General features: G+C 33.6%; 4 protein-coding genes across 4 annotated transcripts; 2 read left to right on the plus strand and 2 right to left on the minus strand.

The window, feature by feature from the left end:
• The first annotated feature begins 301 nt into the window (after window positions 1-301).
• On the plus strand, window positions 302-5,502 carry LOC108569592 (synaptonemal complex protein 2-like). Its single transcript, XM_017931199.1, has 9 exons — window positions 302-361; window positions 1,086-1,141; window positions 1,194-1,591; window positions 1,645-1,924; window positions 1,976-2,160; window positions 2,214-2,406; window positions 2,458-2,562; window positions 2,622-5,343; window positions 5,398-5,502. Exons 2-9 carry the CDS (start codon window positions 1,094-1,096, stop codon window positions 5,448-5,450), a joined length of 3,984 nt encoding a protein of 1,327 aa, XP_017786688.1. The 5' UTR covers window positions 302-361; window positions 1,086-1,093; the 3' UTR covers window positions 5,451-5,502.
• Window positions 5,503-7,377: 1,875 nt separating this feature from the next.
• Window positions 7,378-9,992, minus strand: LOC108569555 (probable ATP-dependent RNA helicase DDX10). Its single transcript, XM_017931143.1, has 4 exons — window positions 9,789-9,992; window positions 9,263-9,727; window positions 7,590-9,208; window positions 7,378-7,532 (listed from the first exon to the last, which is right to left on the minus strand). Exons 1-4 carry the CDS (start codon window positions 9,936-9,938, stop codon window positions 7,403-7,405), a joined length of 2,364 nt encoding a protein of 787 aa, XP_017786632.1. The 5' UTR covers window positions 9,939-9,992; the 3' UTR covers window positions 7,378-7,402.
• A 250-nt stretch (window positions 9,993-10,242) lies between these two features.
• LOC108569587 (pleiotropic regulator 1) lies at window positions 10,243-12,050 on the plus strand. Its single transcript, XM_017931190.1, has 5 exons — window positions 10,243-10,446; window positions 10,505-10,850; window positions 10,905-11,404; window positions 11,462-11,663; window positions 11,837-12,050. Exons 1-5 carry the CDS (start codon window positions 10,331-10,333, stop codon window positions 12,026-12,028), a joined length of 1,356 nt encoding a protein of 451 aa, XP_017786679.1. The 5' UTR covers window positions 10,243-10,330; the 3' UTR covers window positions 12,029-12,050.
• Window positions 12,051-13,218: 1,168 nt separating this feature from the next.
• On the minus strand, window positions 13,219-15,601 carry LOC108569588 (the record flags this gene model as incomplete). The annotated part of the gene is given in 3 exon segments (XM_017931191.1): window positions 13,219-13,811; window positions 13,875-14,045; window positions 15,153-15,601. Coding segments are annotated over 3 exon segments (447 nt in total). The 3' UTR covers window positions 13,219-13,587.
• Window positions 15,602-17,195: the final 1,594 nt, after the last annotated feature.

A 17,195-nucleotide genomic window follows, 5' to 3' on the forward strand; every position in this document is an offset into this window, starting at 1 on the left:
CACAATTTCATATAGATGAAATTCAGCATACTATACACACACGATCGAACATTATTCGCGAAATAAATTTCAAATAACCACGTAATGAAGGAATTGATACAATTAATGATACACAGATTTGATTAATATTGATAAGTGCAAATTAATCTACAAGGAACAAATATGTTTCCATATTTGAAAAAAAAATGAAGAACTATTTTTTTGTTACAATATTTTTACGTTTTTGTTATTCGATTGTTTTCACAAAATAATATTTAACAGTTGTTAACCTGAAGAAATTATATTGTTTTGTTTCAATTACTACAAACAATTTTTGTAACAGTGCGAATTAAGTTTCATGTTTATGCTATTAAAATATAAGGTAAGGGATAATTATTTTGCAACCATAATTTACAATAAATTATTTACAGTAAAATATATCTCTTGATTCAAATTAAAAGTTACAGTTAAAAACTGCTGTTTTAAATTTGAAAAGTGTCATATTTAGGTTAGAAGTAATATATTTGCATAGATTCTCTTATAATGTTAAGAATTGTACTAAGCGTCTTTTTAATTATTATATACTAATATAAAATAAATATACTTTGACAAACTTATGAAAGTTATACAACTTTTATCGCGAATAAGACTTGGATAAGATCTGATAGGAAGGGATGAGTTCGAATTTCAAGCCCAAATTAAAAAAAACTGCATTGTGTGCTGATTGTGGGGTCGATAAAGACCAGTAGTTGGCAGAAATAGGGTCGTAATAATTCAAAAAAGAAGATGAGTGATCTGTACTCCTTCAGATTTATGAAAGTGCTTTCTACAGTAGTCGGCAACATGCGGCTCCGGAGCCGCACCGGGCTCTTTTGATAGTAGAATGGAGACAGTAACAAATCTCAACAATAAATTAACACAAACGACGTGTTTCCTGATTGTTTACTTGGATACAAACCATCTATGACAAAGTGTTACAAGCTTTCTTTCACTCCTAGCAGCTTCAAAGTATCATAATTAGTATTACCATTGAAATAGGAAAAAACATATTGCAGAAGGTTTTACCAAAAATATGAATAATTGATTTTTATATATATATTTTTTAGTTATAACCATGGAACATATGAATGAGATAATTAAAAAGTTTAATGACACAACATTCGTAAGTTTTGCAAGAATATATTTTCCTCCAAATTGAGAACCTCTTATTTCAGAACAATCCAGACGCTGTTGAGCTAAATAAAGTATATGATTTGATTAGATCTGCTAGCAAAACGACATGCGAGATAGCTTTTCCTACAAACGTTGTTTTAGAAGTTTGCAAAATCTTCCTAAACAAAGTGTTCGGATATTATGTGGGCGATAAAGTCGACGATAATTCTTTGAAGCATCACCTGCTCATCATCCATACACTTCTTGCTATTCCACAAGCCGGACACGAGGAGTGCATCGCGGGAGTCATACATGAGATCGTCATGTTGATTTTCGATCCAAGCTGCAACTTCTGGTTATGTCTGCATTTGGTTAAATTAGCAAACAAGATATTAGTAATGCAAAAGAACATGTTTGGAAAGAAGTATATTGGCTACGGGGCTATTGAGAATTATCTATTGTTAGTTTAACGTACACTTATGTTTTCTATTATTATTAACATTTGCTTTATAGATGTAGATTAATGGATCGTCTCTTTACGTGCGGTGATTACGTGTTGCAATCTTCGATTTTGGAACTCCTCTTCAGGCTGAAAAAGGATATACAGAATTTGAAACTCGTTTTTTTCCCGAAAGATTTCGATTTGCAGAGAGCTTTGGATAGAATCAACTCGGAAACATTCGATGTTGATTGTCGACATTTCTTGAACACTGTTAATAAAAGTTCCAAAAATGTATTTTCGTTACAAGCCGAATTTATTACAGCAGATGGACGGAGTCTTCTACCACCTTCAGTAAGTATTATCTAAATATTATATTTTTAATATTTGATTTAGTACTTGTAGGATTTTATAAAATCCGGAGTTGGAGGAAACAGTCACCTATGGGTAGATTTCAATAAAGATTCCCATGCTATAACTATCAATGTGTCCTTAAATTGCATTGTTCCTATTAAATTGAACGAGGAAGACTCTGATGCAGTTTTAATAATTATCCAAGAACATGCGATTGAAAAATTTTCGAGAAAAAAGTAATATTTTTAATATTTTTCTTCTAAGATTCTAATTGATTGAACTATTTCAGATTGAAGAAGGATGACATGAATTTAGACCTGTTGATAGTTAGTTTATCTCATTCTATTGTGATTAATAATAGTCTATGTAAAAAATTTGCGAACAAATGCAAATTGTTCAAAATTGCGTTTAAATCTAGTACACGTGTAAATCACTTGCACGAAGAGATTTTGGGCGAGATTTTCAAAAATAAATGCACCTCGGTGAGTATCTTCAAAGTATAATAGATACAAACTAATAATATTATTCTTTAGAAAAGTAATATTACATCCTCATCAATTGCCCTCAACCGAAATCCATTACCCATCAACGTTATTAGCAGCAATTCCAAGTCTATATACACAAGTATTTCTGAAAAAGTAAGCCTTATTTTTGTTTTATCTATTAACTACAATTCACATTACTTTTTTCAATTTAGTCTCTGGGTTACTTGATACAAAAGGATTCCGAAAAATTTGATACGTGCCCGGAATATTTAAATGTAGTATCTAATTCTGTTGACTTAAATATCCCAAAAGCTAGTAGGAAAAAGCGTGCAACGATAAGAAATTCTAGACATCGAAAAATGTCAATTTTAGATTCGATTTCCGAAGACGAAGAGTACCATAGTCAGCACTTAATTCACTCCACTATGAAATCGGGACTGGTAATGGTCTCTACGTCCGTGAACTTCTCTGATGTTACTTCAATTCACAGCGATTCAAATAAAGGAAACTTTGATAGTCGCAGTATAGATGCTAAAAATTCTGCTTGTAGTTCAAGATCCGATAAAGAAATAGGTGGAAATCGTTGCGAAAATCACGTTAATGAACCTATACCTTCTGACTGTTTACAAACTATGATTCAACTTCCAACTGTAGATCAAGTTCAAACTGTGGAAAAAGTTCAAGTTCCAGCTTCTAATTCACGGTTATTAGCATCTAAGACTAATTCTGAGGCAAGCAAAATCAGTCAAGGAAGTAGGTACAACACGAGATCGAAGAATAAGCTAGCTTCTGCAATTGTTATTCTTGAAAATATGAAATTGCCTATAAAAAAAGATACGTATGATATGTACAGTAAGACACGAAAAGTTAGTCTTTCGTTACGTAAAAGGTCGAGCGGTAGACTGTCTTTGCCAGAAGAGGAAAAATTCATTAGGACCCCTGAACCGGTTTCAGCAACTAATCATGATTTACCGGAAGAGAACGAAGTCAAAACATCGACTTTAACAACAAAGAACGAACAAAGGATAAAAAATACTGAACAGCATAAAAAAAATGTACAGAATAATTTGAAAGACTTAATGCAAAATAAGTTACTACAAATATGTACAAATTCAAATGAAAATGATAAATCCAGAGATTGTAGGAATGATCATGTTTTTCCAAAATTGAGCAGACAATCAAACTATGAGCGTGATATGAAGAATGTTGAATCAAAAAAACATACATTTGCTACTGATAAAATAAATACGTATGAGGATCAAAATAAAAGTGAACAAAACATACCAAATTCTGTATCAAATAATACGAGTGAAACTATTCCTCAGTCGCCATCTTCTTCATCTTCGAAGACTATTGTTGAAGAACCTAAAATAGTTGAAAATATTAAAAAAGTTGATGTTATTATGGATGATTTGGGTATTACAGATGACTACAGAAATAATAGCTGTAATTATTCAAATATAGAACGAAGTCGAGACGATAACGTTAAAGATTGCGAAAAAGTTAAAGTATTTGCTAAAACACCTGAGGTTGCAGGATCTTCAAAAGGAATTAATAGACAATCAATAAAACTTAATTCCCATGAGAAATCACAACTTACGAAAAAGTCAGCAACAAATGTACCTGAAAAAGTTAAACCACTTATGCCGAATGAAAAACAAACTCTACCAGGGAATATGAAACAAGCTACTTCCCATAAAAATATATTTTTTAATCAATTCAATGCAGATGAGGAAGAGGTAATTCAAAACACTGCTTACGAAACTTTGGCAGAAAATCCATCTAGTAAGAGTCGTAAGAGAGGAAGTAAGAATAAACCTGTGCAAGAATCTTCTAAGGAAAATGTTGATTTAAATCAATCTATTATAAAATCCGTGATTATAGAAAATTATCAAGAAATTTCATCACTAGCGGATGAAGTTTGGAGTCAAGCGGATGTAAAGACTAAAAAAAAACAATCCAGACAAAATAAAAAGATTTCAAAAACCGGAGAAAAACAACAATCTTCTAAACAGAGAATTCGTGACTTAAAACCATCTGATGTAAAGAAGAGTAAGGTAGCTAATAGTGAAGCAACTAGCCTAGGCGCCAACAGTTCTCTTAAGACTTTTAATGCAAAAAGACAGAAGTCTCCAGAACCAATGGGTCGTGTAGATAAGTTAAAATCAATGAAATCTTCAGAAAATAGAAATGCCGATTTGGTTTTTGAGAAGAGTAATGTCATGAACTTTGATCGTTCGACGAATACAAGTCACAAGTCGTGCGCAATTTCTTCGGCAGACTTCGCCAAAAACTACACGAAATTACTGCAGGAAAGAAGTCAAATAAACGAAAATTTATTTAAGAGGCGAAAAAGCCAATCTGTATCTGAAATAACGAAAAAATCTACTAAGCGCAGGAAGCTTTACAATCTACACGATAATCAAATCCCAGCAGATAAACCACTCAGTGAGTGCCATGAGGAAGAGGAGATAAATGAGTTAACCCAGGAAGAGTTGGATTCTAAAAACTATCTATTCAACAAACTCATCAGTGGCGATGATTCACAGACGAGTGCAAAATTCCAAAAACCTAGTACTGAACAAGATGAGGGCAGAACAATTCAACATATTGGCCAAAAAAATAATCGTCCAGTGAGAAGCTATGCGAATCATAAAGTGGATCGAAAAATTGAAATGTCGAATTGCAATAAAAAGATGGACGGAATGATCAGCAAAAAATACGTACGCAGGAGGAAAAATGTGAAGAACAATTCCACCATCCCGATAAATTCGATTGTGACCCAAAAGGAGGGTGATCTATTCGATAAGTTATGCCAAACAAATGTTTCAGAACAAGGTACATCAATTAGAAAGCCCAATAACACACATATTCATAAGTATGAAATCATGTTTTCGAAAATGATGAGAAGCTTTGCATCAACTGAAAAATTAAGTAAGTTTATTGTACAATTTAAATATAATAATAATAATCAATATATTGTTTCAGTGATAAAATTCTATGATACAGTTCAGAACGACAAATTGCTGTCCAATATGTAAAAATAAAATATATAATAGAACCTTAATTTTATATTGTTATTGTTTATTTAATACAAGGAAAATGTATTGTTTAATTTCTTTCTAATAATAAATTTCTAATAAACACATAGAAATTGTAAGCAGGAAGCTGCATTGAGTTTGATTCCGCATTCTCACTAATATTAATTTAATGATGAACAGATGGAAAGTGCATCCACAAGATTTGCTATAGAAGTGCATACATGCAATTACCAATTCATAGATCATTATGCTTCAATTCGGACACTGATGAAGTCAATATATTTAATATTGTATGCGTAACAGTATTTAGACTAATAAGTAATTTAATTCATATACATATGGTTATTTATTTGGTAAATGTATATGAACTGCGTTTTCCGATAAATATATCATTTTACACAATTAGTAAGAATTATCTTACATTAATAACAACGCATAAACTTTAGTACGGTAAAAATACGTACATTTACCAATTTTGTACTTTTACCATAACATATATATATTGTGTGAATATTAAGTTAATGTCATTTATTAAGCTCTTAATACAAAATAATGTTGAGAAAGTATGATTTAAAATATAATATGTTTGACTTGATTAATGATGATTTGATTTTTTTAATGTAAAATAAAAACATTAAGATGCAATAAGAAATTATATTGGAAGAAATAGGAGGAGTAATTCAAGTATATCAGAAACGTATGATAATTTGGGAAGAGAGCGTGAAAATGTCTCGAACGTTTATTTCTATAGTGAAATCGAAATGATTAACATACGTATGGGTAATAATCGGAACTAATTAAGGGAGAAGATGAATAAATTGTATAATGCGTTTTATTCTATCTAATGAATACGTTGCTCGCGATTTCACGCCTGGCGGGGGCAAATACGGCAGGTATAAAATCCGAAGACCGCAGCAAGAATAGTCAGAGATATCAGTCATCTATTCTAGGTGAACTCACTTTCTGGTCCATCTACAATTACTAAACAAGATGCAAGCGAGAACTTTGGTTCGTCATATTAAAGACATAACAATAATTGCAGAAATTCATTAACGTTGTATTCATTTGCAGATTGTTTTCTTGCTGGTCTCCGTCCTTCTCATTTTGAACGCCGATGCCGGTGGGGGTGGTAATAAGAAGTAAGTTTAAAACAACGAAATCGTTTGGGTATTTTTTTATTGTCTTTGTATATTATTAGGCATAAAGTTACTGTACATATTCCCTACCATGTGAAGACCATCAAACATACTCATACAATTTACAAGATCATCCACGAAAAGAAGCATGGGCATGAAGGTGGCGGCGGTCATGAAGGAGGAGATCATGGAGATAGCCATGGATGGTAGACATTACGAGTTTATTTCTTTCGTCCTAAATGCCAAAGATATTACTCTCAATTACCTAAGTCTTGCAAGATTAATATTCAATTATTTTCAACATTTCCTTCATACGGATTTTCCTAGCCATGTATTATAGTTTCGTAATATTACATATTACCAAGCAGTATTTAGTTATATATATATATAATACTTTTTTTGTACTATTTGTTTACGCTTTGTTAATAAAATGTTTAAAGAAAATATTTTTAAATTTTAACTGATATTAATCTTTTCAGTTTTCCAACCCTGTTTCTTTTCTAAACCAATTGTGACTAAATAACATAAAACAACAAATACTAATTATAGGTAATTTTTTGCTTTAATGAAATTTAAAAATGTTGACATTTCTGTTTAATTATAATTTCAAAAATGTTGGCTTTTTACAGCAATACGAGATTCAAGAAATAATCTATTTTCATCCTTTTTCTTTACTTTCACTTTCACGGGCGTAGGAAGTGAAGGTGAGGCGGATGCTCGAACCGCAAGTCATCGAAAGTGAAACTTTAGGATTTGTGGGTCGGAACGGAAGGAAAACGACAATATTAACAAAAAAAAAATCAATTTATTCTAAGACTACTTCGATAACAACATCATAGCTAATTCTTCCGCTTCATTGACGTCCAAATTAGCACCAATATCAGCCAACTTATTCTTCTTCTTTTTCGGTTTGGAATCCGGCTCCAACAGTTTTCGCTTCTTCGATCTGAAAAAGTAAATAAAATGAATTAGATGAATTTTAATTTTACAATAAACAGCTTACTTTTTTTGTGGTTTTTCTTCCTCAACCTCTTCTTCGTGATCATCATCATTATCATCATCATCATCTCCGCGTTTTCCTTCATAGAATTCGTCGCTATCGCCATCATCCTTCTGTCCGTAAACTTTGTCAGGATCAGGAAGCCAGGATAAATCTGGTTCGTACTCGGATTCCTCGTCAGATCCGAAATCATCCTTTTCACCCTCGTCCTCGTCCTCCTTATCTTTCTTGCGTTGCTCTTTCAGTTTCTTCTTTTCTTCCTTATGTTTTGCTTTCACCTTTTCCCTAAACACTTGCTTATCGAATCTGTCCTCTTCGCGCAGCATTTCCTTCGCCTCTTCAATATCAATACCAGACACTTGCTTCTTCTCATATTCTAAAGCAACTTCAGATCGCTTCTTGTTGCGGACGTTATCCGTCATAGCTTCGCCGTCATCGTCGAAGGTGATTTTGGAATTCGCCACGATCTTTTTATTGATAAGCTTCTTCACAGCTTTAGCTTTACTTATTGCTTTCTTGGATGATTGCCTTCCTATAACTTCAAGAACTTCACCTTCTCCTAGTTCGACGTCGTGGTCCTTCCGCTTCAAAGTAATAATATCATCATCGTCATCCGCCACAGAGAACAGCGGATTGCCGGGAGCTTTGCTTGGGAGTTCATCATCCGATTCATCATTAGAATCAAAGACAGTTCTATTATTATTAACACTAGCTCCAGCATTAGATTGCTTATTCATCCTCTGCAAGAATCGAATCCTGGGCGGATTCGCCAGTCCCAACGAGTATGCGTATTTATCCGTATCTAATTCTTGTATTTTAAACACATCTTTGTTCTTCATAAAGTTAACAGCTTTTGCGTACGATTTGAACGCTCGTTGAGCAGTGTCTTTTAACTCGGGATCCATAGCCAGGAAAGATTGCATCCTTCTGACAGGGTCTTTGATAAAATCAGCATTGATATCGATTTTTTCTATAGGAATTTTCTTATTTTCCAAGGCGTCTACCATGGCTAATTCGCTGGGCATCAAAAGTAGTAAACTCTCGCCTCCACTTTTGAAACGGGCAGTTCTTCCTACGCGATGGATGTAGGTTTCTGTGTCTTCAGGGCAATCCATTTGCACCACCCAATTAACAGATGGAAAGTCTAAACCTCTGGAGGCGATGTCTGTGGCGAAAAGAATAGCAAATTGTTTCGTGCAGAAGGAATTGTAGATATCCATCCTTCTCTGCTGATGCAAAGTGCCGTACAACGCCATCAGTGATACACCGGGTCGTAGCTTCGAGAATATTTCAAACGTGTACTTCACTTGCTTACAACTAGACATAAAGATTATGACTTTCTGTTTGAGATGGTTCTTGATGAAGCTCCACAGCATGGCCATTTTATCGTGTAGTTCGCATACAACGTATGACTGTTTAAGATCTTTAGGCGTAACATGCTCGTGCACCGAAACATAGCTGGGATCTTTCAAACTTAGTCTAGCTAAATGTTTAACATCTTTCGTTTGCGTCGCTGAGAACAGCATTGTTTGTCTATCCTCTGGCAAATTTGCAACTATAGCATTCATTGTATCAGCAAAACCCATATCTAAGCATTTATCAGCTTCATCCAATACCAAAACCTGAAGAAATATTAAAATTATTTATAATCGAGAAATGAATAAAAAAATAAATACCTTCATTTGAGTGCAATCAAAAAGAGGATTCTCATCCATGTGTTGCAGTAACCTGCCTGGGGTACAAACTATAATATTCACTTGATCCATCCTACCCCTTTCAAACCTTAAATTTTGACCTCCAATAATTAAACCTGCAGAGAAGTCATGATACTGTCCAATGTTTCTCAGAGTTTCAAAAATCTGGTAAGCCAATTCTCTTGTTGGGGTAATAATGATTGCACCTACTCCTTCAAATCTGGACCACTTGTTGCAATACAGAATTTCCAGGAGAGGTACAAGAAAGGCCAACGTCTTCCCTGATCCTGTCTGTGAAGCACCCAATATATCTTTGCCATTTAATGCTAATTTTATGGTATTCCTTTGAATGTCTGTTGGCACTGTATACTTGGATTCCTTGAGGCCCCTCAATGTGAGCTTTGATATTGGTAAATGTGCAAAACTTTTCACAGTGGAAATATCTATCTGCAACGCAAAATCAACACGTTAAAATTTGATTAATATTAATAATGTACACAATGTTTACCTGTTCATATTGTTCCTGCAGAGCTGTAACTTCATCATCTCCATCTTTTTTTCTGTTGTTTTTATTATTGTTAAATTTGGGCTTCTTGTTGGGTTTTCCTTTCGTTTGCTTCTTTTTCCCTAGGCTCACCTCTTCTTTGCTCTCCGCCATGGTTAGCAATGATTCAAATTTCGTGTTTTTGACAACACACGTGTTGGAGGTTAGGTTCACTGCCAAGATTAATAGTCTATAACTCCATCTGTTATAATGTGTCTGAACATAGTCGTACAGATATTTTGTGGTAAATTTAAGAAATATAATTATTAATTAATGTTATCATTTGTTTAAAGTAAAGTATTTTGTGTTTCTGTTTATACTTTTCTATTGCAGTAGAGCAAATTATAGTTTTAAAAATCGAATATTTTTTAAAGCGCCACCTACTAAAAATTAAATAACTAATTGTGGAAATATTTGTTTTGGTGTTTAAGGTTATGTTGTGATTTAGTATCTCGAACGTTTATAAGTTTATTTTCAAATAAATTGTGTTAAAGACATTATTTTATATGATGGAGGATGTACAGAGGCATTCTGTGCACACACTGGTGTTCAGATCGTTAAAAAGGTCCCATGATATGTTTCTTTCAAATCAAGGCATTTTGCCACCAGTTGATGAAAAAGCGTAAGCATTGGTTAAAATCTAGAATTCGATTCAATTAAAACATGTAATATATTTTTAGTGAGGCCATTCGTAGATCTTTGAAGGCTAGAGACAGCTATGGACTTGTATTTGATGATATTAAGAAAATGAAAGCAATGAAACAATTGCAAGATGTCGAAGCTGGACCAAATCCTCCTCCTCCAGGAACTGGTATTGACTCTCACCAGGAGAATGCTATTGTACCATACACAGATACAAGCTTGATGACTAGAGGTCCAGGACTTAGTCAGAGCCAGCATACAGCTTTGATGAAGAGGGCACCAACAATGCCCAAACCCAAATGGCATGCTCCTTGGAAGCTGTACAGGGTAATTGCTGGGCATTTGGGATGGGTTAGGTGTGTCACAGTTGAGCCAGGGAATGAGGTGAGAAGATTGGTTGTCCTGGTAAAGAGTATGTTTTTAAATCTATTATTTTAGTGGTTTGCAACTGGAGCAGCTGATAGGATTATTAAAATTTGGGATTTAGCCAGTGGCCAGTTGAAGGTCTCACTCACAGGTCATGTGAGTACTGTAAGAGGATTGGCTGTAAGCAATAGGCATCCTTACTTATTCAGCTGTGGTGAAGACAGACAGGTCAAGTGCTGGGATTTGGAGTACAACAAAGTAATCAGGCATTATCACGGACATTTATCCGCTGTATACACCTTAGCTTTACATCCGACTATCGATGTTTTGGTGACAGCAGGAAGGGATTCAACAGCTCGAGTTTGGGACATGAGAACTAAAGCCAATGTACATACGTTGACTGGACATACGCATACTGTGGCAAGTGTAATCTGCCAACCAGCTGAACCTCAGATTGTAACAGGCTCACACGATACGACGATTCGGTTATGGGATTTAGCAGCTGGAAAGTCCATGTGCACTTTGACTAATCACAAGAAGAGTGTAAGGAGTTTAATTTTCCATCCCACTTTGTAAGTTGTAAATGCTATTTGATTATAGAATTTTAATTATTTTTTATCAAATATTAGGTATATGTTTGCATCTGGCTCACCTGACAACATAAAGCAGTGGAAGTGTCCTGATGGTAAATTCATTCAGAACCTTTCCGGTCACAATGCCATCGTGAATTGTCTAGCCGTGAATCCTGAAGGAGTTTTGGTTTCCGGTGGAGACAACGGCACATTGCACTTTTGGGATTGGAGGACAGGATACAACTTCCAACGATTACAGGTGAGTTTCTTTGTTAATATTAACATACGAAAATCGACGAGAAAATTTAATTTAATAAACAACTTGTTTGGAAGTAATTTAGATCTTAGGAATCTGAAATACTATTTTTTATCAATATTTCATATTTCTGTCATTACAGAAATATATTAAAATTATTTTCTTGTTAATTTTAGGCTCCAGTACAACCAGGTTCGATGGACAGCGAAGCTGGTATATTTTCAATGACCTATGATCATTCAGGATCTCGTTTGATTACAACAGAAGCGGACAAGACTATTAAAATTTACAAAGAAGACGATACGGCTACGGAAGAATCGCACCCGGTAAACTGGAAACCGGATATATTGAAACGACGAAAGTTCTAACGATCAGTATTTATTTGTTCTGTAATATAAATATTGAAATAATTTACTTTTACATATTTGTATCAATAAATTTAATAATTCCCTAAGCTGAATGAAATTGACTTATTAATTTAACACTTATTAAATTTAATGAATAGTACAAGAAGCTGTTGCACAATTGTCCAAATTTTGGTCATGATTATAGTGTTAGACTGACAAACATTAAGTAACAATAGAATAAGCAACAAGCATAAGTCCTTATATAAATAAGGATCAATTAAAACAGGACATGACTCAGATTCTTATCAAAATTTTGTTTCTGTCATTAGAGACACAAATTCGGAACGAAAAATCGGAACGCCTAGTCACCCTAAGTAAGAATGATATCATTTTATGACTAATAGGATTATTATCAAAGAGAAGCTTTGTTCACATCATTTACGGAATTAGTGAGCCTTCTACACTTGTATGATTATAAGTAATAATAACGATCTGTTTATTTTGTCATAGAATTAAATATAATGAAGGCAAATTCGTAAAGCGTGAACTATCTTTATATGTAATTTGATAATCGTCTGTCATATTTCAATGTTTGCAAATAATTAATATAACATTAATTTGATATTTGTTAATGTGTCCTATGTGTTTGTAGTGTAATATAATACTATTCTATATCATCGTAATTAGACGGTTGGAATTTGTAACAGAGAATGATTAATGAATTATTTCACCAACGGAAGCTACTATCTAATTCTTGTAATCATAATTGTATAACCGGCATCATTTTTTTCAAAAACTTTTTCATAGACACTTTTTGAACTAATTTGATTATACATTCATAGGCATGATCTAAGTTTATTGTTTAAATGTTTGCATTAATAGAATGAAATTTTATGAAAATAAAGTATTTTCCAGAGCATACAATGAAGTCAAGGAATCAGGGACAATGGAAATAGGAATTAAGAGATAAAAATAATTTAAAAAACTGCATTTTCTATAATATCTAGAATATATTTTGTACATTAAATAATATACACATACTAAGCTAATAAATAGTGGTAATTATCTGAAGTCCTTAACGTAAGTACAACTCTACATTAATCAACAGATCAAGAAATAAGAAAATAACTTACAATATGTAAAAATGCTAGCAAATATAAAAATTTGAAACAATTTAAAGAGTAAAAATTTGAAAGTTGTTTCATCGCTCTTTTTTTTTTGTTCACAACATATTTGTATCAATATAATATTGGTTCAGTGAGGTGGATGTATGTTCCAAGGAAGTTAAAATGAAATTTGGAAGAATAAGTCAATTGGCAACAATATCAATAATAGTAAATACAATACACGCCTCCTCTCTGCTCAATTTCATCGCACGAAAAACGAACGGTTCAACATTTTATATAAACATTTCCAATACTGAAGCTGAAGATTCTCAAGAATCCCGCTCCCAACAATCCATTACAAGAATAAATACCTTTTCGTTTTATACACATTCTACGAACGAACAAAAAATAATAATATAGATATTTGTAAAACCTGAATGAATGAAACATGCTTCTTTGTTGACGCTTTGACTCTTAGAACAGGAAGAGAATGCAGGCGGCGAGCAGCCCGAAAATGGTCATGCCACCAATCTTAGTGGCTGAGTTACATTTATCGGTGTTGCAGGTGTAGCAATCCAAAGCGGCCAACTCTTGGGTATCAGAGAAGGTCATGATGGCTTTAGCTATAGCGTTGCAGCTGTTTATTGGTCCGGTTGACGGAGCGCACCCTCTGGATACGTACTCATTACCATTATGGTCTGTAACATTAATTTGTGTTAGTGGTAATGGTAATAAGAGATATGATGGAATAAAAGACATACCTTTTCCAACGAGCTTCACGCAGTTGGTTGGGATTATGGAGGCGATTGATCCCAGGAAGCCATCGGAGCTACCGATGTTGCATTTCTGCGAGTCTTGCATGAACGACAGCAACGAATACTTGCAAGTTACACTCTTGCTGGAATCGCAGACGTAACATTCCAATGCCAATGCTGCATATGAGAGAAGAAAAATAATAAATGAAATGACGTAATCCACACGTTTATAACTACCAAATATTTACATTGATTCATCCGCAAACAGCATTTAAAGTAAACATACAAATCCAGTCTAATTCACATATTTATTTAAGTTTTTCGCCGGTTCGATTTACTACGCTTATTAATTGCTGATTTTACACTTATATAGAACTAAACCCTATAGTTACCTCACTGCAAATAATGGTTTATTTTACGCCGATTCGATTTGCGACGGATTTTGTAGGAACGGAACTGCGGCGTAAAACGACGGCTACCTGTATAGTACATATTTTATGTTTTGTATACATCAGCTATTTAATTATTGAGCAGATGAAAGGATATAGGTTAGAGCTTTCTTTAAAAATATAAACATTGATTTGATTTTGTAAACTTGCATAATTTTGAAGGAAATTAATCTAATATATGTACCAACATACATACAAGGGGCTAATATATTCGCCCATTCAATTAAATGTTTACAGATTATTTTTTTTTAAATTGCAACAGGAAACTAATTATAGAAATAATCATAAATTTCTCTTAAGGAAGCATTGCAATACTGTATTTCATAACGATATGTACAACAGGCGACGTGATGATTCATTGACAAGTAAGAATAACTTCACGAATATTGATGTTGCGTTTCAATGACAATGTTAATTCTATGAATTTTCGAAGGTGAAAATTCAATATTCGAAGCCTAAAATTGAATGACCAAAATGATTCCCAATATCAAATAACAATGCGAAAGCAAGAATAAATAATTTGCATTGTCTGCATAAGCTATATTTAGGAATGCAATAAAACATGTTACATTATTCGAAATGATACTGTCTGCTATCAATTCTCAAGAATTCAGATATAAACTGTTATTAATAAGACCGCCTCTTCACTTTCCAATGTTAAATCGAGAGTGAAAAGATGTATTATAATGTCAAGGAAAACATGCTCCAAAAATATCAATTACATTATCCACATAAATAAAGTACCTATTTGCGAATGATTATTTTATATATTGATAAGATCTTGCAGTCTCGATTTTTAATCGTGATTAGATAAAGAAATAAATAGAAGAAATACCTGAGTTGATGACCAGCAGGATGGACAAGACCGTGACGAACCTTGAAGCCATTTTCAGTTGACTGTTTAGATTGTTATATGCGTTGAGTTCTGAAAGCTACGATGCAGCTAATGAAATGAGTTGTGTGTGTGAAAAGATCGGCTGTACACTGCTCCCCTCTGTTCCTTATCCGTCTTGTACACTATTCGTAACTTTCGTCCGTCCTTTTTGACCACAAACTCGTTGCCGATTTCGTTTTTTTTCGGATAAAATACGATGTGCGATTCCCTTTCTGATTCTCTTCCCACTCCCGGATCCCAACCCTTAGCGAATATAGGTTGCACGATCACGTGACAGACCTTGGACCACCCCAAATATTGGGCGTTCAATAGTAAACCAGACGTGAAGGCGCCCCAGACGACGCCAACGATGACCTAATGGAATGTTGAGGAATGTTGACGAAATTTCACTTAAAAGAGATAAAATACATGATCATAATGTGCTCTACTGTGAACCATTTCTTTTTTGACCTCGACTACATTTTAATAAGTAATTATCATGGTGTCACGTTGCTATAATCTGTTAATACGGGTTGATTGCTACCTACATAAAGAGATTGTAAATAACATTAGCTGAGTAGTTTTTATTTCAATCCAAATAGTCGATTAAATTTCCTTCCAATGTATAAAGAATTGCATACGTCATCATCAATGTTAACTATTTAGTTCAGAATATTGTAACTATTATATGTAACTATTATAATATAATTCATTTAAAATGAAAATTAAACCAATTTCTTAATGCAAAAATGTCTTATCAGTAGAAATGCAAGTGGCGTCATACTAACTGTCCGATATGAACTAAAATCCGACTCTAGTGACACCTCAGTTCCTCAGAGGATAATTATAGTGCCAAGAGATGGTTCGAAACCTCACTATCATTGTGTGGCAATTGATGCAATAAATATATCATTGTGTTCTATTTATTGCATTAATTGTCTTTAATTTAAATATTTTACATACAACACTATTTCTTTACAACTCCAAATAAGAGTTGCAACGTTAAATTTAACAAAATAATTTAATTTTGTTAATGTTTTTACGAAAGTATGTTTCGTTTTATTATTATATAATAGTTTATGATATACAACAGTAATTATATAAATAGAATATTTATGTTATCTGTATTCAATTTTAATTATATGCGATGCATATATTTCAAGCATAATAAGATATGGGACAAAACATCATTTTGTGAATTACGATTTTAAACCGGTGCATTTCCAGTTTAAATAAACATTAATTAAATCAACAAGGTGTATTTACAATTTAATGAGGTTTCCATGATCTTTGAAAATTAGTTTGTAACTTGGTCAACAGATTGCGTTAGTTTGTATGCAATGTTTTCAGATTTTAGTGATTTTATCGAAACTATAAAAGATTGAATGGACCCAAATGATGCATATGAAATCTGGATGTTTGGGGAATGTAGCGAGTATTCATACATTCCTGAGGTTTTATCCATTTGGCTGTAATTTGCGTTTGAAAAAAAGGAAAAATTTACTCTCGAAAAAACAGTGTTTTCACATTTTAGTTACTACGTCCAGACTATTTATTTATACTTCATATTAATGGTAATTCAAATTCGTGGTATTTCCTTTTACGATGAAATTTCTGTAATCATCATACATTTTAGAAATAAATTGCTAATATTTCTAGCTTGAAGTGAACTAAATATATGTCGGAGTAAGCAAACATATTAGACCAAACATCGTTGTCGACGCGTTGTAGCGATACAAGGAACCATTGTTTCCACTCTGGAGCGTCAGCCAAATATCATCATCAGCACTTTAGAGCCTGAGATCTTGTCAAGGCTCCTTTGTTCTTGAGTCGGAGCGTTGCAAGAAACCATAGTCTGCGTCAGGGGTCCCCAACCTTTTTGTACTCAAGATCGGGCGTCATGGTGCCCGCGTGCATAGGATTGGGAACCCCTGGTCTACGTTCTAGGGAAACCTCATCAAAAGCGAGTCAGTTCTCCAATCTTTGATTTTGATTTATGAGAGT

This window comes from Nicrophorus vespilloides, unplaced genomic scaffold (assembly GCF_001412225.1).
Source record: "Nicrophorus vespilloides isolate i.1.1-1 unplaced genomic scaffold, Nicve_v1.0, whole genome shotgun sequence".
NCBI classification, from domain to species: Eukaryota; Metazoa; Arthropoda; class Insecta; order Coleoptera; family Silphidae; genus Nicrophorus; species Nicrophorus vespilloides.